The following is a 24483-nucleotide window of genomic DNA, read 5'->3' as shown; positions in this document are numbered from 1 at the left end:
TGGGAACATCCAACAACTCATTTCAGTAATTATTTATTAAAGACTATTATTTATTATTATTATTAATTTATTCTAACATTAAAATAGCAGTTGCTTCTGATCTAATGGAGGGACTAGGCAAGATACCAGGTACAGTGTAATACATGCCATGATAGGGAGAAAGAGAAGAGGCCTTAATCTCATGTGCCTCTGTTAACCAAAGGAGATAAGCAATAAGTTTACATATAAGGAGACAATGAAACATTCCCTACAGTGGCCAGTGCACCAACAGAAGAACTTATACACTACACGTGAGAAATCTACAGTCTATTAGGACAATCCTCTATGTCTGCATTTGACTGAAATGGGCTCAGATTTTAAGTGAAATTAAATCATTGAAAAAAAAAAGTAAAGCAAATATTTTGATAATGTGTGCTTTCCTCTTATTTCAGACTTTTCCAGAAGTCAGTGGGTTTTGGGGTACATCCATTGGTAAGATACTCGCCACGGGCATTGCTTGGTGAGTCTGACATTTGAACATGGCAAGCATCGCCCTCCGGAACCTACAATAAAAAAGGGAAAATCTGGCATTACCCACGAGGACCTGGCACTTTTAGAGTACTCTCAAACATGGCTAAGGTGCCACTACTACCAACTGGCATCTCCAGATAAATTTCTGCTTCCAGCTTTAACATCTGCTGTTGAGACCCTTGGTCAATGTATCAAGTGTATGACACAGTTAAAGACCACTTGTGCACCACTGACTATTAACATTGAAGACACTTAATAAAAACCACTAATTATGTCTAAGATGGTGCATCTAACGTCATTTGCAAGGAATTATTTACTTGAACTAAGGATGTGTATTTCATGCATTTGTTCTTCTGAGCAAAGGCCAGTTTAAATTAAGAGGCGTTTGATAATGCCTGACCTTTCCTAAAGAACTACCAAGAGACTCTGAATTTAAAATGTGTTCTTTATGCTTCTTATGTGGTCTGCTTGGTCTTAAAAGTTTTTACGTTTCTTCATATACCTGTGGCTAAAGTTGCTTTCCCTAACATGTGCATAAATACATAAGTGTAATAGAAGCAGCATTGGCATTCCAGGATCAAATTACTGCACCTCTACTGAGATTTTTCTGGTCAAATATTTAAGCACAGTAGATTGGTTCATCCCAATCTACTGTAGATTGGTTCATCTACTGTTACATATTTAAGCAGTAACAGGAAATGAAGTAGTCTAAGCTTCACTGAGGAGGCAGGAAAGAAATCCTTGCTCAGAGGCTCAGCAAAGGGGGAAGGGGAAGATTCTCGACTATCCTGAGTGACTACACACTCCTGAAGCCCTTTATGTTAGCACTGAATTTTTCTCTTGCATTTGAATGATATGTCTTCCTCCTAGTAAATATACAACTATGCTACCCACTTAGGGAGCCCAAGTGGCCTTGCTTTGTCCATTTTCCAGTAATAGAACTATTTTCTTCTTTGCAAAACCAATTCCGTGTATTTTAAATGGGGTAACCATGTGATCCAAGCTGAGCTCACCAATGACCATCCAGGGCCGCTTCTGCCAGAAAGCCATGTGAGATGAAATTCACATTTGGGGATGCTTAGCTTGTGGAACTTGGGTCTTGAGTTATCCGTGATTATCTCGCCTCTGTGTGGGAAGAGCCTGTCACAGAACTGGAGCCCTAGACATTTAAGGTCCTAAATGCTTCTCAAGTTGCATGAACCAAATAACTTTTACATTCATCTGAAGTGAGTTTCTGTCACTTACCTCCCCAAAAGTTTTAGAACATTATCCATTGCCTTTTTAACATTCTTTCTGTATACGCTGTTTTTAGTTGAGAAGCATTTTAGACATAACTTACTTTTTATTAGCAATCACATAAATACAGGGATTGTAGAATGTAGAAGATTTTGCAAACAGTGGAGCTAGAATGGCCATTGAGGGAGGAATCTTCTTTGGGTCACCAAAAGAAGCCCATAAGCACACGATGGAATAAGGGGACCACGCCACCAGGAACATGAGTATCATTATCACAGACATCTGTAAAAGAAATCAATATTCACCAAACCCAATATCTAAAATATCAAAATAACTAATATATCTTAAACTGCATGAAAAATTATCTGGATTGGAACTTGAATAAATTTATGTTGTTGAAGACACAGAGGAAAAACTGAATTTTTCCCCTCATACTTTGCTAATGTGCCTGAGGTCATCTATGATAACAAGAGCTTGTGAAATGGATAGACTGGTGCACGAATGTAAAGAATGCCCTCTTTCTTTTGGTGAGCTGGGGAGAATACAAAAGCTGGCTTGGATGACAGGCAGAAGGACCCACTCCTGGCCCACTTGGAGTAACTGTGCTAGGGACTGCTGGTGTTGAGCTTTCTTTTCCTCACTCTCATCTGCTAATCTAAAAAACAACTTTCTAACTTTCTAAACTCAATGTGAAGAAAAAAAAAAGTCCTCTATTGAGCTCAGTGAATTCTCATACAGGCCATTTGAGCTTGGTATATAATAAATCACATATAATACATACAGTGCAGATAATTTTGTAAAGAAGTTACCCTTACATTTTGTTTGAATGAAAAATTATAATTGTACATTGCTCCCTCCTGATTGCCCACTAAAACGATAGAAAAGGTTTAAAAAGACATAAACGCATAAGGCCTGAGAACCACAGATTAGGCAGCTTTGTAAAAGTTAAAATTGAATAACCATTATACAAGTGGCATATTACTTATCAGACCTGAGAATGATTTTTTTTTAAATATTCTTTTTTAATTTTAAGGAGCCAGGAATGAGGGAAAATCAGATACAGATGAATCCACTCCACAGAACTACAGAAAGTCTCAGGAATTGGAGGTGACAGTTCTGAATGTGGGGCTGCACTTGGAACCTAAAACACAAAAACTCATTAAAATCTGCAAAAAGAAGCAGTTAGACTTCTGAATCCCCTCTCTATTCAGCTAGGAAACAGCCCCCTCTCCCCAGAAGAATCCCAAGGGTCAGTGTAAGAGAGGGTAAAGCAGGGAAACTTGGGACTGGGGGACACTGGGCTCAGCTGAGAGCTGGCGTACTGTCCTGAAAAGAGGGGGGCTGCACGCTGTCCCTTCCCTGCACTGAGCCATGAGAATGTGGGTACACAGACTTGTACCTCCTACCCAGAAAGGTGAAAGAATCTTCTCTCCTTGGAAACTGACCAGCCCAGAAGAAAATACCCAGAGGTACAGATCATCAGAACCCCCCCTCTCCAAAGACATATCCCAGTGAAAGAGCACAGCGAGAGCTCACAATCAACTTTTTAGCGCATCACTCTTAAATATGCAGGGACAGTCATTGATCACCATGCATTGAGGAAACATGCAAACTGACAGGCAGAGACTAAAACAGTGCAGGAACTCGGGAAAAAAAAATATGTGATGAACAGAAGGAAAATGTAATTATATACACAATATCATCACAGAAATGAGAGAAGATACACATGCATTAAACAAGAAGAGGACGCTATCAAAAAGAAGTACAGAGTATAAAATAATGCTTCTATCTCATCTATAAAAGTGAAAGCAGAATTTTAAAAATGCAATAGGAAGGTTGAAATGTATGGTCAGCCAGGGTAAGGGTGAGGTAAATAAGGTGAACTGTGCAAGTGCAGGGTCAGATCCTGTCTTTAATATTTTATATTTTGTTCAATGTGGATTTTTTACGTAAATTTTGATTTTTTAAAATACTGCACTAACTACTTGTTTTTATGATTACTGAGCTTTTTGGTGCCTGCTTAAATTTTGCACCCCAGGCTTGAGCCTCACTCTCCTCACCCAATCCAGTCCTGGACATGGTTGAGGAAATCTCTCAGGAAGTAGAAACAGGGACTTCCCTGGCAGTCCAGTGGTTAAGACTTCGCCTTCCAATGCAGGGGGTGTGGGTTCGATCGCTGGTTGGGGAGCTAAGATCCCACAGGCCTCCCAGCCAAAAAACCAAAACATAAAACAGAAGGAATATTGTAACAAATTCAATAAAGACTTTAAAAATGGTCCACATCAAAAAAAATTTTTAAAAAAGAAGAAAGTAGAAACAAAAACAAACAAACAGGGGACTTCCCTGGTGGTGCAGTGGTTAAGAATCCACCTGCCAATGCACGGGACATGGGTTCGAGTCCTGCTCTGGGAAGATCCCACATACCGCAGAGCAACTAAGCCCGTGCACCACAACTACTGAAGCCTGCATGCCTAAAGCCCGTGCTCCGCAACAAAGAGTAGCCCCTGCTCACCGCAACTAGAGAAAGCCCACGTGCAGCAATGAAGACCCAACACAGGCAAAAATAAATAAATAAATAAAAACAAAACAAAAAACAGAAATAATGCAGGAGAGAATATCTAAGAAAATTAAAAGACAAATCCAGGAGATTAAATACTCAAATAAAAAGAGTTCCAGAAAAAGAGAACAGAGAAAACAAAATGGGAGGTGAAACTCACCAGAGAAATAATACAAGGAAACTCCCAGAAGGGAAGACCTGAGTCTCGACATAGAAAGCACTCACCCAGTACCCAGCACATGGGTGAATAAAGAGCCACACCAAGGCATATCGGCGTGACATTTCAGAAAACTGGAGACACAGAGAAAATCACAAGCTTCCAGAGAGAATGCAGATCACCGGAATGCTGTCAGCCTTCTCAATAGTGACACCTGAAGCTGAGAGACTATATAGGGTAATGCCTTCAAAATTCTTTGTAAGTCATTTTTTCTACTTAGAATTCCATACCAAGCAAACAATCGGTCAAACATGATCGTAGAATTAAGACATTTTCAGGCATGCAAAATCTTAAAAATTTGACTTCCTTGTGACCTTCTCAGGACTCTATTAGAGAATGTGTTACACCAAATGTAAAGGAGTTAACCAAAAAAAAAAGGGAAGACATGCAATCCAGAAAACGGGAGATCTGACCTACGAGACAGGCCAAAGGCATTCCCAGCTGGTGACAAAGGAGATGTGGGGATGCTGGCTTCCTAGGTAGTCATCCTAAAGAACAGCCAGTGTAGACTAGAGCAAGAGATCTGGCGGGTGTCAGGAGGGTAGTGCCAAGAAAAGGATAAAGTCGACCTAGTCTCTGATGTATTTGAAAATACTAAGAGGAGACTGAAGCTCCTGGTGGAGAGTTTAGAGATGAATTAGTGACAGGTACACAGAAGAGTCAGCAAACAAAGCTACAGAGAGAGAGAGAGGGAGAGAAGAGAAGTGGAGAGAGATGAACGGAGGAAGAGAAAGAGAAAAGGAATGAATTGTTAACTCCAAAGGGGGAAAAGTTGTATAAAAAAAGAAATATAAATCATAGAGTCTTACAGAGATTTTCAATAAATAAAATTTAGATAATCACAATAATGTAATATTGGCTCTTCATCTAACCAAATATTAACATTTTACTGAGAAGATGAGAGATAAATGTTGGTGGGGAGGAGTAGGAAAGGTTGGTGGTATAAGAAAAATTTTCTTTGTCTATAGTAGGAAATCAAGAAGTAACAGCAAAGAAAAATACCCAAAACAGGGCTTCCCTGGTGGCGCAGTGGTTAAGAATCCGTCTGCCAATGCAGGGGACATGGGTTCGAGCCCTGGTCCAGGAAGATCCCACATGCCGCGGAGCAACTAAGCCCATGTGCCGCAACTACTGAGCCCGCGCGCCTAGAGCTCATGCCTCGCAACAAGAGAAGCCACTGCAATGAGAAGCCCGCACACCACAACAAAGAGTAGCCCCCGCTCACTGCAACTAGAGAAAGCCCACGTGCAGCAACGAAGACCCAACGCAGCCAAAAACAAATAAATAAATAAATTAAAAAAAAAAATTTACCCAAAACAGCAGATAAGCACATCACTTAGAAATATGGAGGCCAACACCAGAAAAAAGAGCCAGAGAGTAAGAATCGGGAGTTGGGGAGAGGTGACTGCAGGGGCCAAGGAACCATGTCCATGTAAAAGCTTGATTACAAAACCTTTTTAAGGATTTTAATGTCTTACCTTTGTTACATCTACCTGATCTGACCAATCTCTGTTGAGATACTCAGTGCAGTTACTAGTAGCATGATGTTTAATGGATCGAGTGACATGGTAATAGCAGTAAAACATCATTATCAAGGGCACAATAAAATTTATCGCAACAACCATCATGGTGTAAGAAACAAAAGATCTGAAAGTAAGAAAAGGAAATAATTAAATCATGACATTAAATCACTACTCATTTAATATACTAAATAGAGTAAGGGAAACAAGATAATTATCAGAAATAATACTGGCACTGTCCAGCAGTCATTATATTATTAAATAGCTTAGGAAGTGCATTTGACTTTGAGTTCATTTGGACTAGAGGTTGGCAAACTATGACCTGTGGGCCAAATCCAGCCTGTCGCCTGTCTTTGTAAATGAAACTTTATTGGAACCACATTCATTACATACAGTCTAGGGCTGCTATCACAGGCAGAGTTGAGTAGTTGCAATGGAGACAGTCTTGCCTGTAAAGCCTAAAATATTTATTTTTTGACCTTGCACTAAATCTAAAAAGTTTTAGATTTAGTTTGAGAGCTAGAAATTTTCTATTTGCTCTTCTTCATAACCTTTCATTTCCTTTAATAAACTAAATTACCCCCTTTTCCCTGGTAAATATAGAAAAGCATCACTGATGAGCAAGCAAATCCTCGCAGTGACTGTGCTTTTGCTGCATAATTCTCAGGAGATGCTTTATCACCAGATCATCTAGAAAAGGAAGCCTGGACTTTTGCCAGATCTGCGCACTGTCTAGCTCCACTAACTCTCCTTTTCCCCATCAGGTCCTACCTCTAAGGTGCGGCTATTGGAAGGATTCTCTGTTTCACCTTTGCTGCCAGAAGATAGAGGAAGGAACAGAGCAGGGGACAAGGGGAGCTGGATGGCCTTTCCTTGCAAATAAGCATAATTCACTTTTCTCAATTCATCTCTGCTGTAATCATATCATCTATACCAAGGAAGCTCTTTGCCATCTCTGTATGAGAAACATTTGATCTGACCTTAAATTTGAAATGGTGAGAAAATGTCTACACTAGAAGCATTTGATTATAAAGTGTAATCATGTCTCTTACACATCGTTTTTCCGCCAGTTTATGGTACAGGTGGCCCCAGTAGGATCTGGGGCATAACTAGCCCACCCAACAATAGGCATCAAAGCCCAAAAGAGGCCATTGATCCAGGCCCCCAGAATCATGCTGATGTAAGTGTTGGTGGTCATTCTTCTTCCTATTAACAAACATATGGAACATCAAAGTCATTTCCCAATGATGTGATTCATATCTTCATTTTGTTTTAACTGATTATTCAAAGTTGTCATCAAATAGATTCTTCACAGAGCACTTTAGTTCACACAAAGCCTATCTACATGAATTCACATTCTGAAAAAAAAAATGACATTTAAGCTGAAACCTGAATGATAAAATGATCAGTCAGAGGATAGAAATGGAGAAACACTAGGGAAATAGCATTTACCAAGACCCCAAAGTGGGAAAGGGTTTGGCTAGTACCCCAAAGTGAGAGGACCCCAGACCACACTGGAAAGGTAGCCAGGGGCCAGAATGCGTGGGACCTTGGAGGCTGTGTTATGAAATTTGGGTTTTATTCTAGGTATAATAGAAAATCACTGGAACTTTCAGTCAAGGATTATCAGAGAAATATGACTGACCATGTTGCAAGCCATTACATTTACATTTTGAAGTGAATGGGTATCGAGCAGTACTTAGGCAAAAATGGGTTCATTGAGAAAGCTGAGAAAAGTGCTGTACCTGCATCAGGACAGCAGATGGTCAGGTATCGATCCACAGCCACAACTGTGAGCAATCCAATACTTGCCATTCCAAAAAAGATATTCAATCCAGCATAAATCTGAAGATCAAAATTGGAAAGATTCCACCATTCTACACATCCTCCCAAGAGACATTTACACTTTTATCCCATTGCTAAAATATATTTTAAATACACTGAGTGTTTTTTATTTTACTAATTTTAAAATATATCATCTATTGTCAAATTATAAGTGGTTTAATAAAGGCATTTATAGAAAATGTTTTGAGACTTCATTAATTAAAATAAACTTTTTAAAAAATGTTAAGGCTTAAAGTAAAACTTCTATACATATTCTGTGGAGTGCAAAAACAAACCATAAATTAAGTGCAATGCATAAACCAACAAAAGACCGCTATTCAGAAGACAGACAATTCAACAGGGGAAAAAGACAAACAGAAAAATGGGCTATTCACACAAGAGGAAACCTGCATGTTTATGACATAAGATGTACAATCACATTAAATCTTGAAAGAAATGCAAATTATAAGATACTATTTTATAACCATCAAAATGCTACAAATTCAAAAGTCTGACAACCCCAAGTGTTGGAGAAAATGTGGAGTAACAGAAGTTCTAGCAACTGGCACAACCATTTTGGAGAGAAATTTGTCCACATCTGATAAAATTGAAGATAAACATTATCTACAACCAAACCATTTCTTTCCTAGTAATGTATCTAAACCTTCACACATTGCAGAAAAAGACATGTATGAGAACAATTTATTGAAGCCTTGTTTGTGGTTTAAAAAAATTGGAAACAGGGAATTCTCTGGCAGTCCAGTGGTTAGGACTCGGTGCTTTCACTGATGAGGCCTGGGTTCCATCCCTGGTCGGGGAACTAAGATCCCACAAGCCAAGCCACACGGTGCAGCCAGAGAAAAAAAGAAAAAAATTTTTAAAAACCCCAAACAACCTGAAGCACATATTGCAAAACATTAAGATTTGACAAAACTGGTTGGTGCACACATGGGTATTCACTACTCTCTGCTCTTTTCATTTTATTCTCTATAGTTTTATAGCTTAAAATAGCTGTTTTAAAAAATTAGGCCAAAAGTCATTAATGCTAATTAATATTAATTTATTTTCTTGTCAGTAAAAATCATAGTAGATATATTCACCAGCAATTCTCATGGAGAACTTTCCATAGAAAAAAATCAGCAACATGTAGTTTAACTACATTACTTAGATATTATGACATAGTCATTAAATATTTTATTGTTTCAAATGAAAGCAGAGTATTTGTTTTTGAATTTGTAATATGCAAGTTTTTATTTGAATATGCAAATGTTCACTTTTCTTCTCTAGCTGACTGCTAATTTTTTTGTTAGTTTAGTTTTTTCCTTTGAGTTGGGGAAATTTTGAAAATATAATGATGGTGACTGATTTCATTTCTCTTATTAAAGAATATATTTCCCAGTCACTCCTGAAGCCATTTTTATTAAGAGCACCATATCTATTATTCTACATAATCTTATTTGATTGAAACCCTTGGGATTTTTTAAAGACATTTAAATGTACATTTTCTTAATCTACTTTATTTTGCTTTGATTCTAAAGATCTCGAATACCTGACATCCTGCATATCCAAACTTCCAACTTCCATGCAGATCTGAAGCAGCAGACATGGGGTAGCCAATGCTACTGACCCCTATATCAGTAACAGCCAAGTTAATGATAATTGCATTTGTGGGTGTCCGAAGCTCCTTGTACTTAATGAAGATGCCCAGAACTATTATGTTGCCGAGAACACTTATCATACCTGAGAACATAAACAAAAAAACACACATTTTGTTTAATTTGAATGTGTAAAAGTAGAATCAAATTAAATATTTAAGCTCCTTCAAAAATATAGCAAATCCGTTTTGGTTCGTTTATTTGAAGAGCTTCAGCTATTCTTCAAGCTAGTTGTAATATCTTCACAGCCCTTTTGTGAAATAGAAATATAAAAATTAAAGCACAAAGAATCTACCAATTGCATAAACCAGCACCAAAGACTGGTGTTAATGTCATCACTATTGATCACTATCCTTGATATTATTCCCTTGCATGTCATGATACCACCACCACTGATTTTTAGGATATACATATGATCATACAATCTCCTTTGGCAGCTTAATTTTCTCATCCTCCTTCCTGAAGCCTGAGGCTCTCCTTTCTCTACAGTTTCTCAAGCCTCAGCTATCATTCTATCCTAACAGTATTTCTGTCACTTTCCATCCCGGAAATATGCTCCAGTCCTGCATCCCTTTTCATACAATTCATTGCCATTAAACATTTATTAAGCATCTACAGTATGTAAGATCATATGACTGTTTCAATATCACTTGAAACTCAACATATTCAAATCTAAATTCTTCATTACACACACACACAAACACACACACCTATAGAAGAATGCACACTGCAAGGTTTGGCTATCCAGAGAGGAAGTCGGACTGGCTTTCAGGTCCACTGAGAAGCCTCACAGGCCATATCACCCTAGTCAAGTCTCCACAGCCTGGGATCCGACTCCTAGCCCTGCAGGTCCAGAAACTCAATGTTGTCGGTGCCCCAGAATTGGCTGGATTCAGGTAGACTGATGACTGAACTTCTTAATCTGAATGCCAGTGTATTCATTTACAACAAGAAATATTGTTGAGTGGACTGGATGTGCATGTTAGCCTGTTTAACATTCCCTACATGCAACAAAGGATGCACACATTTCCCATAAGCCAGATGTGGGCCATATTAGGTCCTAACAGCTGAGAGAGGCTAGAGCTATTACCAGATTCCTAAGGGCTAAGGGAGAGGTAAGGAACAAAAGGAACAGAGTGGTGTTCACCATCATGAAGAGAACTCTGATGATCAGCTCCAGCTATTGCCGGAGAGAGGGAAGGTTTCCAAGCACCAACACCCAAATGTATCAGCTAAGGAAGAACTTCTATTATATCTTGGCACCTTGGTCAAAACTTCCATTCAACATCCTGTTATACTAATCTTCCAGGTTCCTGTTCTTTCCTCCTGAATGCTGCTGGCAGAATAAACTTTCTATAACATAGAATTAACCAAGGCTCTTCTCAAAACCTCCAATACACCCCAACGTCTGAGGGATAAAGTCCATATGTCCCAGCCTGGTATTCCAGACTCCTTGCCTCAATCTGTTTTTACCCTCTCTAAGCAAATTGTCACACTTGTCAAACAAGCCCTCCATCTAATTATTTATCAAATGCACCAGGCTTGTGGTAAATTTCGACTTTCATTTCTCCCACTTGGAACACCCTACTCCTTTCCTCTACCTTTCCAAATGCTACCCTTCAAAATTCTGTTCAAGGCCAATTCTACCCCAAAGACTTGTCCTTCGCATAGTATCCTCTCTTCTCTAAATTCTCAAAGTACTTGTTTATATTATACTTTATCTTATGTGATGCTATATTATTTAATCCATATATGCCTAGTCTTCCTGTGTAGATTTTAGGCTTCTAATCATTTCTATGTTATATATATGACATATAGCAGATTTATTTAATAAACGGACAACTAAAACTCATATTGCTGAATGTCTATTACTCCTGCAAGCATAATTAAGGCACAATGATATCAAATTTGATGATTCTTTGGCTCAATATTTTTTTTTTAATTCCTGTATTTTTATTTTGTTAATTCTGGCAACCCTACCTCTTATCTCCCACCACTCCTGTGGCTGGCAGAGTAAGCTTTTTTTGTTTTTTAATTTTATTTGTTTATTTATTTATTTATGGCTGTGTTAGGTCTTCGTTTCTGTGTGAGGGCTTTCTCTAGTTGTGGCAAGCAGGGGCCACTCTTCATCGCGGTGCGCGGGCCTCTCACTATCGCGGCCTCTCTTGTTGCAGAGCACAGGCTCCAGACGCGCAGGCTCAGTAATTGTGGCTCACGGGCCTAGTCGCTCCGCGGCATGTGGGATCTTCCCAGACCAGGGCTCGAACCCGTGTCCCCTGCATTGGCAGGCAGATTCTCAACCACTGCACCACCAGGGAAGCCCCTGGCTCAATATTTTTGCATCTAGTACTGTAGCTCCAAAAAGTTTAGTGAATTGAAGAATCTTTCTGGGCTAGTTACAGATTTGATGATTTTTAAGTCAGGTAAAAGCACAGTGCAGTAAATTGTTGCCTACCAAGTATGCAACCAGAATAAAGTAATTGTGCTTTGGGGGCGGTTTTAGATATAACAGGGAGAATGAGGTAATCAATTTAGCCCTTTTTCTATTTTCTCTGCAGCTGTCTCAAGCACTCTGCTTTATTTCCTAGCTGTAGGTGTTTTCTAATGAGTAGACAATAGATCATTTAGTACTTAGGTCTATGTTCAGTTAATTTCCCCTTGGTTTCTGTGGCTCTCCTCCAATCTCTTTGGCAGATCCTTCTTAATCTACTTCCTGGCCTTTCTTTCTTCATGTCTACCTTATTAAATATATGCATTGTCCAAGTTTCTGTCCTGGACCTTCTTTCTTTTCACATTCAATATACACTCAGTGATTTCACACAGATTCAAGGCTATATGCTGTTACTTTCCAGATCAACCTCATAAAATTCAAACTCATGTGTGCAGCTTTTTACGGGACTTCTCTCAAACAGAACCCAGAGATTTTCTCTCTTGACCCAAACATGTGCTTCCCCAGATGTGCTCCCATCTTGATGAATAGCTTCACCATCTATCCAGTGGCCCAGAAAAGAAACCTAGATGTCATCTTTGATGCTCCCTCACCTTCTCCCCCAGTCTCCACATCCAACCATCAATTCTAACTTCTAGCTCTTGAATGTGTCTATTTCTATCTTCAATGCTACTACTTCCTCCTCAGAAGTCTTTTTAATCTTAATCACACAGGGGCCACCTACCTGGTCTCTTAGCTACCACTACAGCGCATTTCTAAAATACAAATTGGATCATGTCATTCAGTGATTCCCCTATCGCCTTGATGGCTTAGGTCTTTCATTAGCTGGTACACAGCCATCCTCTCAGCCTAGTATCTCTCATGCTTCATCCTACAAGTCACCCATAATGAATCTATTTCAGATCCTTAATTTGCCATGCCCTCTTGCTCCCCAGCATTAACTGGAGAAAGGGAGAGTGCTCAAGTTGGTAACGTTTGTAAGAGCTACAATCTAAGAGAAATATTAAACTAAAAATTAAATTTAAAATGAAAAATCTAAATAGGCTCTTGGTAAAAGTAACAAATGAAATAAACGCTTTGACTAAATTCTTTTCCTCATAGTTGTGGTTTCGATTTGGACATTTAAGTGAGTTTTGTTAAAGGGAGGGATTGGGGGGTCCAAAGAACAATAAACGTTTGAACAAAAGCATAAAGAAGTTAGATATGCTCCCTTCAGTTCATCTACTAAAAACACAAACAAACAACACGTACTCATAGTATTGATAAAACTGATCCTTGTGGTTATACCTGAGGGTTCTAGAGTCAAAATACCTGAGTTCAAATCCTGGCGTAGCTACTTAGTAGATGTGTGTGTTGGGAAAGTTATTTAAACTCTTTATCTGTAAACAGGGAAAATAAAATTTACTTACTGAATTAGCATAAGGATGAATTATTCTGTACATGTAAATATTTAGAACAGTGCTTGGTATATACCAAGTATTCCAATAATAACATTAGTAGTGGTAGCAGTAGTAGTAGCGGTGGTGGTGGTGGTTGGAGTAGTAGTAGCAGTAGTAATAGTAATTCTAGTAGAAGTCATCATTGTCATCATAGTAAGATTACTATTACTATTACTATTACTGTTACTGTTACAGGGATAAGAACCAGCAAGAATATTTTCTTAACAGGAAAATTTCTTTGCATGCTTCTTTTGTAACCAGATCAAAAAAGATAGCTTTTCTTGGTCATCTACCAAAAACTAACTAAACCAAAAGTTTGTATACAAAGTACTTCTATGTAATTGTGATAAGGAGCTTACCTCTTTAAGTAGTATATTGTTTTCTCCTTCCTGTTGCAACACCAAAAAAAAAAAAAAAAAAAATCAAAAAGAAAACAGAACTTATCCAGTGCTTATCATACAGAGGTATTCAAATGAAAAAGTTAGCTGAGGAACCACATTTTCTATCACAGAAGTAATACTCTGTGAATTATGGGGAAACTAAGCAATTATAAAGAATAAACTGGGTACAGTAGGATTTGTTATGTTTTTACTCTACTTTTGAATATATTTGAAAATTTTCATAAGTCAATCCAAAAAATAATAAAAGTTACTTCTAAAACTCATTACTAAGCATAAAGTTGAAAATGAAGTGACTGCTAAGCATAAAATTAATACCACAATTCAACCTATACATAAAAAAGGTAATCAGAGAACTTCTATTGTCAATTTCCTCATCCCTTTTTTTCAGCCAACAAGTCTTTATCTTAATCCAATATATGCATCAATGAGTGTGTGTATGTGGGGAGAAAGAAACATTTGTCCAACATATACTGTATGTATCATTTAGGTATATTTGTGCATTATTTAATTTTACTCTTCAAAACAATTGTGACAGTAGCTTATTCTTATCCCCATTTTACAGATATGAAAATGGAAAAACAAAAAACTTGCTCACTGTTGCAAAGATACTAAAAAATGAAAACCAAAGCTCAGTTTTCCAATACAGCATTGGAAAATGAGCTCAATTTTCAAACTCTGTCCTCAGTGACAATACACTCTGCTCTCTCTTTTTACGACTTTAATTTTCTTTCCAGGATCTTTCGATCTTAACTAGATTCCACCACCAAGGACAAAACTACAGAAAGTATGTATGAGAATAGTAAATGCTATAAAAAATACATTTTTGTCACGGTGCACACTATTCCCCAATAAAAACTTAATTTGACAATGTAATAACCAAATATATGGATAATTACTCATTTTATAGAAAACTTTCCTCAGCCCCATTTCACGGCTCTCACTGCCTATCAAAATTCAAAATAACTTGTTATATTAACCACCATTAATGTTTCCATTTATTCTTTCACCTACATTCTCTTTTTGATACTTACAGCCAGGAAGTAGAGCAAGTATTATCATCCTTATTTATCACATGAGCACCCCAACTGAGAAAGGATAAGTGACTTGTCAAGGTTGGCCAACAATATAGAACTTGAAACATTATCTCTGAACCCATGCTTTTTCTACTACCTTATGCTGAAAACCTCTGCTTTTCTTCACTTATTCAAAAACAAAATAACTGTTAATGGAGTAAACATCCATACCTGCCGTAATCAAGTAAGCTGCAACAATATTGTGTTCAGTCTGTGAAAAGGCCGAGCCGTCTTCATTTTTAGAGTCTGAACTGTTGCCTAAATTATTCCTTAGCATTTTGGAGGGAAGATATCAAGATAGCCTTCATAATGGGCCTTCAATATCTATGAAATGTTTCAAAAGCCACCTAGGGAAGAATTTTCAGAACCAATCATTTCCACTTAAAGACCTCAAAGAAGGGCCTTTTCATAGAGGCCCTCCCTTAACAAATTTAATTGGGCTAAAGAGGAAAGGATTTTTAATTCCCAGAACAAGAGAAAAGCTTATTAGCAAAATAAAGAGAAATAACAAGCAACACACATTTTAACCAATTAGGGCATCAGCTTTATATCCAAGGAGATTACCAAGTGCACACATCACATGTAAACAATAAACAAACTCAGAAAATCAGATCAGGACCTGACTTAACTGATTTCTGCTGGAAATCAGTTTCAAAATTAAGAGCCAGCCTTAGTCCTCTAAAACTATTCAGATTAAGGTCCCTGTTTTCTGTTTGACCCTTTCAAGTTTTCCATTTCAATTCCTTTTGTTTTTTCCATAACAATTTAAATCATTAGAGATAAGTAAAGAAGTAATCTCCCCCATCCTTCCAAATTTTATTCCCCTAATGGTAATAATATTGTCCAGTGTATATTCTGCTTTACTTTGCTTATAGAAACATATATTTATACAACTGTTTGAGGCTTTTTTTTTCATTCTTTTCAAAAAATGGGGAGCTATGTATATATAAAATGATTCTGTAATTTGTTTTCCCCTAAAGCCATACCATAAATTCCAGGTCAATAAAGCATGGATATAGCATGATCTACTTCACAATTCACCTCAGTTCATTTACCCTACACTTTGATATGCACAAGTAGTTAATCTGGTAATAATCATAGCATGAACCAGCAAAGTATCTAGATTCAGTAATTCATCTTGTAAAGTACAGGGCAATTCTAATATTCTGGCTTATCTTGTTATAACTCCAAAAGTGGGTAACATAAGTGGGTGACAATCTAATATGAACATTTATTGTTAGAATAATGTATCCCTATACCTTTTTCCCTCATATTCTTTATGCCATGTAATATTATAAAAATCTGATTCTTCTCAATAGTGAATTTCTAAAAATCAGTAACTTTAGAGAAGTGCTAGATGCACCAAAGTTAACAGTGTAAGCATATAAGAGAACCACTAGAGGGCTATATTTACCCACTTAATTTAATTTTATAAATCTTAGAATGGCACAGCAAGAAGGGACTGGATAATCCTTTTGCCTCAATTTTCAGTTATACACATATGTAAACTGAAGAAGTTGAAATCAGGTTGGTCAATCTGTCCCAGATACCATAGCTACTAGTAATCAAATTTTTATAAGTGTAATGAAATATTCGGAAGTGCATCTATACTAGGAAAGTGAATCTTTTTAGTATTCCAGTATCAAAATATTTTCAAATGACCCTAAAGCAATGAACATAATACCTAAGATAACCTCTCCCTTTTAAAAATCTATGGGTTGTTAGGTTTTAAGTCTTTCTCTTTTTTCTTTGTTTTTGCATTCACCATTCACTCAAAATTTTTTGAGTTTACTTTGGTTCATACTCCCTTCCTTTTCTGTAATGGATTATGCCTAGTTAGTTGTAGTACCCATTTAAATTTTCCAGAAATAATTATTTCTATTTATAAGAACTGAAGAGGAGAGATTGGTTCAAGATGGCGGAGTAGAAGGACGTGCTCTCACTCCCTCTTGTGAGAGCACTGGAATCACAACTAACTGCTGAACAATCATTGACAGGAAGACACTGGAACTCACCAAAAAAGATACCCCACATCCAAGACAAAGGAGAAGCCACAATGAGATGGTAGGAGGGGCGCAATCACAATAAAATCAAATCCCATAACTGCTGGGTGGGTGACTCACAAACTGGAGAACACTTATACCACAGAAGTCCACCCACTGGAGTGAAGGTTCTGAGCCCCACATCAGGCTTCCCAACCTGGGGGTCCGGCAACGGGAGGAGAAATTCCTAGGGAATCAGACTTTGAAGGCTAGCGGGATTTGATTGCAGGACTTCAAAAGGACTGGGGGAAACAGAGACTCCACTCTTGGAGGACACACACAAAGTAGTGTGCGCATTGGGACCCAGGGGAAGGAGCAGGGACCCCATAGGAGACTGAACCAGACCTACCTGCTAGTGTTGGAGGGTCTCCTGCAGAGGCGAGGGTAGCTGTGGCTCACCGGGGGACAAGAACACTGGCAGCAGAAGTTCTGGGAAGTACTCCTTGGTGTGAGCCCTCCCAGAGTCCACCATTAGCCCCACCAAACAGCAGGGTAGGTTCCAGTGCTGGGTCGCCTCAGGCCAAACAACCAACAGGGAGGGAACCCAGTCCCACTCATCAGCAGAGAAGTATATTAAAGTTTTACTGAGCTCTGTGCACCAGGGCAACACCCAGCTCTACCCACCACCAGTCCCTCCCATCAGGAAGCTTGCACAAGCCTCTTACACAGCCTCACCCACCAGAGGGCAGAGAACAGAAGCAAGAAGAACTACAGTTCTGCAGCCTGTGGAAGGAAAACCAGATTCACAGAAAGACAGACAAAATGAAAAGGCAGAGGACTTTGTACCAGATGAAGAAACAAGATAAAACCCCAGAAAAACAACTAAATGAAGTGGAGATAGGCAACCTTCCAGAAAAAGAATTCAGAATAATGATAGTGAAGATGATCCAGGACCTTGGAAAAAGAATGGAGGTGAAGATCAAGAAGATGGAAGAAATGTTTAACAAACTTAGAAGAATTAAAGAACAAACACCTAGAAGAATTAAAGAACAAACAAACAGAGATGAACAATCCAATAACTGAAATGAAAAATACACTAGAAGGAATCAATAGCAGAATAACTGAGGTAGAACAGATAAGTGACCTGGAAGACAGAATGGTGGAATTCACTGCCACAGAACAGAACAAAGAAAAAAGAATGAGAAGAAATGAAGACAGCCTAAGAGACCTCTGGAACAAGATTAACCACAACAACATTCGCATTATAGAGGTCCCAAAAGAAGAAGAGAGAGAGACAGGACCCGAGAAAATATTTGAAGAGATTATAGTTGAAAAATTCCTTAACATAGGAGAGGAAATAGCCACCCAAGTCCAGGAAGCGCAGAGAGTCCCAAACAGGAGAAACACGCCGAGACACATAGTAATCAAATTGACAAAAACTAAAGACAAAGAAAAATCACTGAAAGCAACAAGGGAAAAACAACAAATAACATACAAGGGAACTCCCATAAGGTTAACAGCTGATTTCTCAGCAGAAACTCTATAAGCCACAAGGGAGTGGCATGATATATTTAAAGTGATAAAAGGGAAGAACCTACAACCAAGATTACTCTACCCAGCAAGGATCTCATTCAGATTCAACGGAGAAATCAAAAGTTTTACAGACAAGCAAGAGCTAAGAGAATTCAGCACCAACAAACCAGCTCCACAAATGCTAAAGGAACTTCTCTAAGTGGGAAACACAAGAGAAGAAAAGGACCTACAAAAACAAACCCATAACAATTAAGAAAATGGTCATAGGAACATACATATTGATAATTACCTTAAACGTGAACGGATTAAATGCTCCAACCAAAAGACACAGGCTTGCTGAATGGATACAAAAACAAGACCCATATATATGCTGTCTTCAGGAGACCCACTTCAGACCTAGAGACACATACAGACTGAAAGTGAGGCAATGGAAAAAGATACTCCATGCAAATGGAAATCAAAAGAAAGCTGGAGTAGCAATACTCATATCAGATAAAATAAACTTTAAAATAAAGAATGTTACAAGAGACAAGGAAGGACACTACATAATGATCAAGGGATCAATCCAATAAGAAGATATAACAATTGTAAATATATATGCACCCAACACAGGAGCACCTCAATACATAAGGCAACTGCTAACAGCTATAAAAGAGGAAATAGACAGTAACACAATAATAGTGGGGGACTTTAACACCTCACTTACACCAATGGACAGATCATCCAAAATGAAAATAAATAAGGAAACAGAAGCTTTAAATGACACAACAGACCAGACAGATTTAATTGATATTTAAAGGACATTCCATCCAAAAACAGCAGATTACACTTTCTTCTCAAGTGCACACGGAACATTCTCCAGGAGAGATCACAGCTTGGGTCACAAATCAAGCCTCGGTAAATTTAAGAAAACTGAAATCATATCAAGTATCTTTTCCGACCACAACGCTATGAGATTAGAAATCAATAACAGGCAGAAAAAACGTAAAAAACACAAACACATGGAGGCTAAACAATACGCTACTAAATAACCAAGAGATCACTGAAGAAATCAAAGAGGAAATCAAAAAACACCTAGAGACAGATTACAACGAAAACACGATGATCCAAAACCTATGGGATGCAGCAAAAGCCATTCTAAGAAGGAAGTTTATAGCAATACAAGCCTACCTCAAGAAACAAGAAAAATCTCAAATAAACAATCTAACCTTATGCCTAAAGGAACTAGAGAAAGAAGAACAAACAAAACCCAAAGTTAGAAGGAAAGAAATCATAAAGATCAGAGCAGAAATAAATGAAATAGAAACAAAGAAAACAATAGCACAGATCAATAAAACTAAAAGCTGGTTCTATGAGAAGATAAACAAAATTGATAAACCATTAGCCAGACTCATCAAGAAAAAGAGGGAGAGGACTCAAATCAATAAAATCAGAAATGAAAAAGGAGAAGTTACAACAGACACTGCAGAAATACAAAGCATCCTAAGAGACTACTACAAGCAACTTTATGCCAATAAAATGGACAACCTGGAAGAAATGGACAAATTCTTAGAAAGGTATAACCTTCCAAGACTGAACCAGGAAGAAATAGAAAATATGAACAGACCAATCACAAGTAATGAAATTGAAACTGTGATTAAAAATCTTCCAACAAACAAAAGTCCAGGACCAGATGGCTTCACAGGCAAATTCTATCAAACATTTAGAGAAGAGCTAACACCCATCCTTCTCAAACTCTTTCAAAAAACTGCAGAGGAAGGAACACTCCCAAACTCATTCTATGAGACCACCATCACCCTGATACCAAAACCAGACAAAAATACTACTAAAAAGGAAAATTACAGACCAATTATCACTGATGAATACAGATGCAAAAATCCTCAACAAAATAGTAGCAAACAGAATCCAACAACACATTAAAAGGATCATACACCATGATCAAGTGGGATTTATCCCAGGGATGCAAGGATTCTTCAAACGCAAATCAATATGGTGTGTCAATATAATACACCATATTAACAAACTGGAGAATAAAACCCATATGATCATCTCAATAGATGCAGAAAAAGCTTTTGACAAAATTCAACACCCATTTATGATAAAAACTCTCCAGATAGTGAGCATAGAGGGAACCTACCTCAACATAATAAAGGCCATATACAACAAACCCACAGCAAACATCATTCTCAATGGTGAAAAACTGAAAGCATTTCCTCTAAGATCAGGAGCAAGACAAGAATGTCCACTCTCGCCACTACTGTTCAACATAGTTTTGGAAGTCCTAGCCAAGGCAATCAGAGAAGAAAAAGAAATAAAAGAAATACAAATTGGAAAAGAAGTAAAACTGTCACTGTTTGCAGATGACATGATACTATACATAGAAAATCCTAAAAATGCCACCAGAAAACTACTAGAGCTAATCAACGAATTTGGTAAAGTTGCAGGATACAAAATTAATGCACAGAAATCTCTTGCATTCCTATACACTAATGATGAAAAATCTGAAAGAGAAATTATGGAAACACTCCCATTTACCATTGCAACAAAAAGAATAAAATACCTAGGAATAAACCTACCTAGGGAGACAAAAGACCTCTATGCAGAAAACTATAAGACACTGATGAAAGAAATTAAAGATGATACCAACAGATGGAGAGATATACCATGTTCTTGGATTGGAAGAATCAATACTGTGAAGATGACTATACTACCCAAAGCAATCCACAGATTCAATGCAATCCCTATCAAATTACCAACAGCATTTTTTTACAGAACTAGAACAAAAAATCTTAAAATTTGTATGGAGACACAAAAGACCCCAAATAGCCAAAGCAGTCTTGAGGGAAAAAAACGGAGCTGGAGGAATCAGAGTCCCTGACTTCAGACTATATTACAAAGCTACAGTAATCAAGACAATATGGTACTGGCACAAAACCAGAAATATAGATCAATGGAACAGGATAGAAACCCCAGAGATAAACCCACGCACCTTTGGTCAACTAATCTATGACAAAGGAGGCAAGGATATACAATGGAGAAAAGACAGTCTCTTCAATAAGTGGTGCTGGGAAAACTGGACAGCTACGTGTAAAAGAATGAAATTAGAACACTCCCTAACACCATACACAAAAATAAACTCAAAATGGATTAAAGACCTACATGTAAGACCGGACACTACAAAACTCTTAGAGAAAAACATAGGAAGAACACTCTGACATAAATCACAGCAAGATCTTTTTTGATCCACCTCCTAGAGTAATGGCAATAAAAACCAAAATAAACAAATGGGACCTAATGAAACTTAAAAGCTTTTGCAAAGCAAAGGAAACTACAAACAAGACGAAAAGACAACCCACAGAATGGGAGAAAATATTTGCAAATGAATCAACGGACATTAAAGGATTAATCTCCAAAATATATAAACAGCTCATGCAGCTCAATATTAAAGAAACAAACAACCCAATCCAAAAATGGGCAGAAGACCTAAATAGACATTTGTCCAAAGACATGCAGATGGCCAAGAAGCACATGAAAAGCTGCTCAACATCACTAATTATTAGAGAAATGCAAATCAAAACTACAATGAGGTATCATCTCACACCAGTTAGAATGGGCAGCATCAGAAAATCTACAGACAACAAATGCTGGAGAGGTGTGGGGAAAAGGGAACCCCCCTCTTGCACTGTTGGTGGGAATGTAAAATGATACAGCCACTATGAGAACAGTATGGAGGTTCCTTAAAAAATTAAAAATAGAACTACCATATGACCCAGCAATCCCACTACTGGGCATATACCCAGAGAAAACCATAATTCAAAAAGACACATGCATCTCAGTGTTCATTGCAGCACTATTTACAATAGCCAGGTCATCGAAGCAACCTAAATGCCCATCGACAGACGAATGGATAAAGAAGATGTGGTACAGATATACAATGGAATATTACTCAGCCATAAAAAGGAACAAAATTGAGTCATTTGTAGAGACGTGGATGGAGCTAGAGACTATCATACAGAGTGAAGTCAGAAAAACAAATATCGTATATTAATGCACATATGTGGAACCTAGAAAAATGGTACAGATGAACCGGTTTGCAGGGCAGAAATAGAGACACAGATGTAGAGAAAAAACATATGGACACCAAGGGGGGAAAGCGGCAGTGGGGGTGGTGGTGGTGGGATGAATTGGGAGATTGGGATTGACATATATACACTAATATGTATAAAATAGATAACTAATAAGAACCTGCTGTATAAAAAATGAATAAAATTCAAAAATTCAAAAAAAAAAAGAACTGAAGAAAAAATAATTCCAAAAATGGCCAGCTATTTGCTGTAGCTACAAGTTTTACAGATTATGAGTGTGGTAGATGCATTCAACGTACTTTTTAATGCTTCCTTTACAAGTGATATGGAAAAGCTATATTGGGATGAGGCTTAGAATACTAAATATAATTATAAGCATGTCAAGTTTACACAGCTCATGATTCTTCAGTTTCATAAACCTTAACTGGCCTAAAGTCAGTCCTCCTTTCATAACTCCTCCCAAATTTTCAGGAACGCCAGGAAATATTGCTTGTATTCCACTAAATCTTTTCAGTGCTGTGGTAACAAGTACATTTTAGCATGATGCAAGCAGTCAGAATGTTATTTGGTTAACAACTCAAAAGATTTAATATGTGAATAAGCATCAAAGTATCTTTTACAGTGGAGCTCAGTGATACCACAGTACCAAATGCATTAACGTTAGGCTCCCTAAACATATGAACTCGATTCAAAACCAAATACCCTGGGGAACTTCCCTGGCGGTCCAGGGGGCATGGGTTCAATCCCTGGTCAGGGAACTAAGATCCCACACGCCATGCGGTGTGGCCAAAAAAAAAAAACAACTAAATGCCCCAAAGGAAACCCAGGAAGAACTACTATAAGGAAGAAAAGAGAAAAATAGAGTTTAAAGATAGCTAATGACCAAAAGATATACCTAAGGTAAAAGGTGAAATCTCAAGTGATTTATCTACCAACGTTACTTCCATCAGCCAGTTTAGACATTTTAAATGTTAAAAAAAGCGTAGGAATTTGCACTATTATTTGTCCTTGGGGCAATATCAAGGACAAATAATTGCTTGCTATGTCTTTTACAGACCAAGAGTAAAAAACCCCGGCCCTAACTCTCACTGAAAGTTTCAACCCAAGTATTCTAAATCAAACAGTCTCTCCTTTCCCAAGTTGTAAAAGCATAACCGCTTCTTCCTGTGAAAAATTTTCAGCATATTTGTTCATCATATATACTTATGGCTTACATATTTATTCATCCTGCTGCAATTCCATTAATCAAAAAAGTTACATAAAACCCAAAATACTGATTTAGGCAGTATTAGGTAAAACATGCTAGAAAACTTAAAAGATATGGCAATCCCATTCCTTCTGAGAATGAACACATGGGAGGGGGGAAAATCAGTGGCAGGGGAAATTATCCTATATCACAGTATTCTAACTTGCTATCATGGTTATGTCTTGATACTACAATAGCAGTGAGGACCAAAACCAATTTCATTTGTAATGTCCCTACCCAGGAATCTGAATGTGTAGCAGGCAATCAAATATTTATTTATGGTCAGTAACATCTTAAACTTTGAGTCCCTTAAAAAAAGGAAAATAAATACATTCAGTAAAACTTTCAACATTCCATCTATGTTGAATGAGAAAAATTAAACATTTCTTAAGAAATGTCATGAACTTCTAGTTCTCAACTTGAACAGAGCTGTTCCATCTTTAATAGATTCATAACCAATACTAAAATTTTCTAATCAATTACTAATTAGAGAAGCTGCCTTACTAACTTTGATTTATGTACTAACACACAAAAGGGAAAATACAATAAAGTGTGCTGATGTTCTCATATACAAAAGGCAAACATTTTGAAAGGGAGTGTTAATTTATAGAGAATGTTGAAGTACTGCTCTACTAGCCTATTTTTTTAAAAGATCAGTTATATATGCAAACACCTTTTTTTCTATCTTACATCAGTAGATTTAAGATAGAATCTACTTAACTTGTGGGTTGTCCCTTTTAACTCAAAAATAGCTCT

The 24483-nt window shown here is 37.6% G+C and overlaps 1 protein-coding gene across 2 annotated transcripts; it reads right to left on the bottom strand.

Moving 5' to 3' along the window:
• Window positions 1-414: 414 nt before the first annotated feature.
• RRH (retinal pigment epithelium-derived rhodopsin homolog) lies at window positions 415-24359 on the bottom strand. Of its 2 annotated transcripts, XM_082389179.1 has the most exons (8): window positions 17273-17298; window positions 15053-15228; window positions 9414-9604; window positions 7786-7885; window positions 7093-7246; window positions 5999-6167; window positions 1850-2028; window positions 415-542 (listed from the first exon to the last, which is right to left on the bottom strand). In XM_082389179.1, the coding sequence occupies exons 2-8, from the start codon at window positions 15156-15158 to the stop codon at window positions 428-430; spliced, it is 1014 nt and encodes a 337-aa protein (XP_082245305.1). In that variant the 5' UTR covers window positions 15159-15228; window positions 17273-17298; the 3' UTR covers window positions 415-427. The 2 variants fall into 2 exon arrangements, with proteins under 2 accessions (XP_082245305.1, XP_082245306.1); XM_082389180.1 differs by lacking the exon at window positions 415-542 and having other exon boundaries at window positions 1911-2887; window positions 15053-24359.
• Window positions 24360-24483: the final 124 nt, after the last annotated feature.

This window comes from Balaenoptera borealis (genome assembly GCF_965194805.1).
Source record: "Balaenoptera borealis genome assembly, chromosome: 4".
NCBI classification, from domain to species: domain Eukaryota; kingdom Metazoa; phylum Chordata; class Mammalia; order Artiodactyla; family Balaenopteridae; genus Balaenoptera; species Balaenoptera borealis.
Note: the sequence above shows the minus strand (reverse complement) of the source record. Positions and strands in the feature narration are given on the sequence as shown.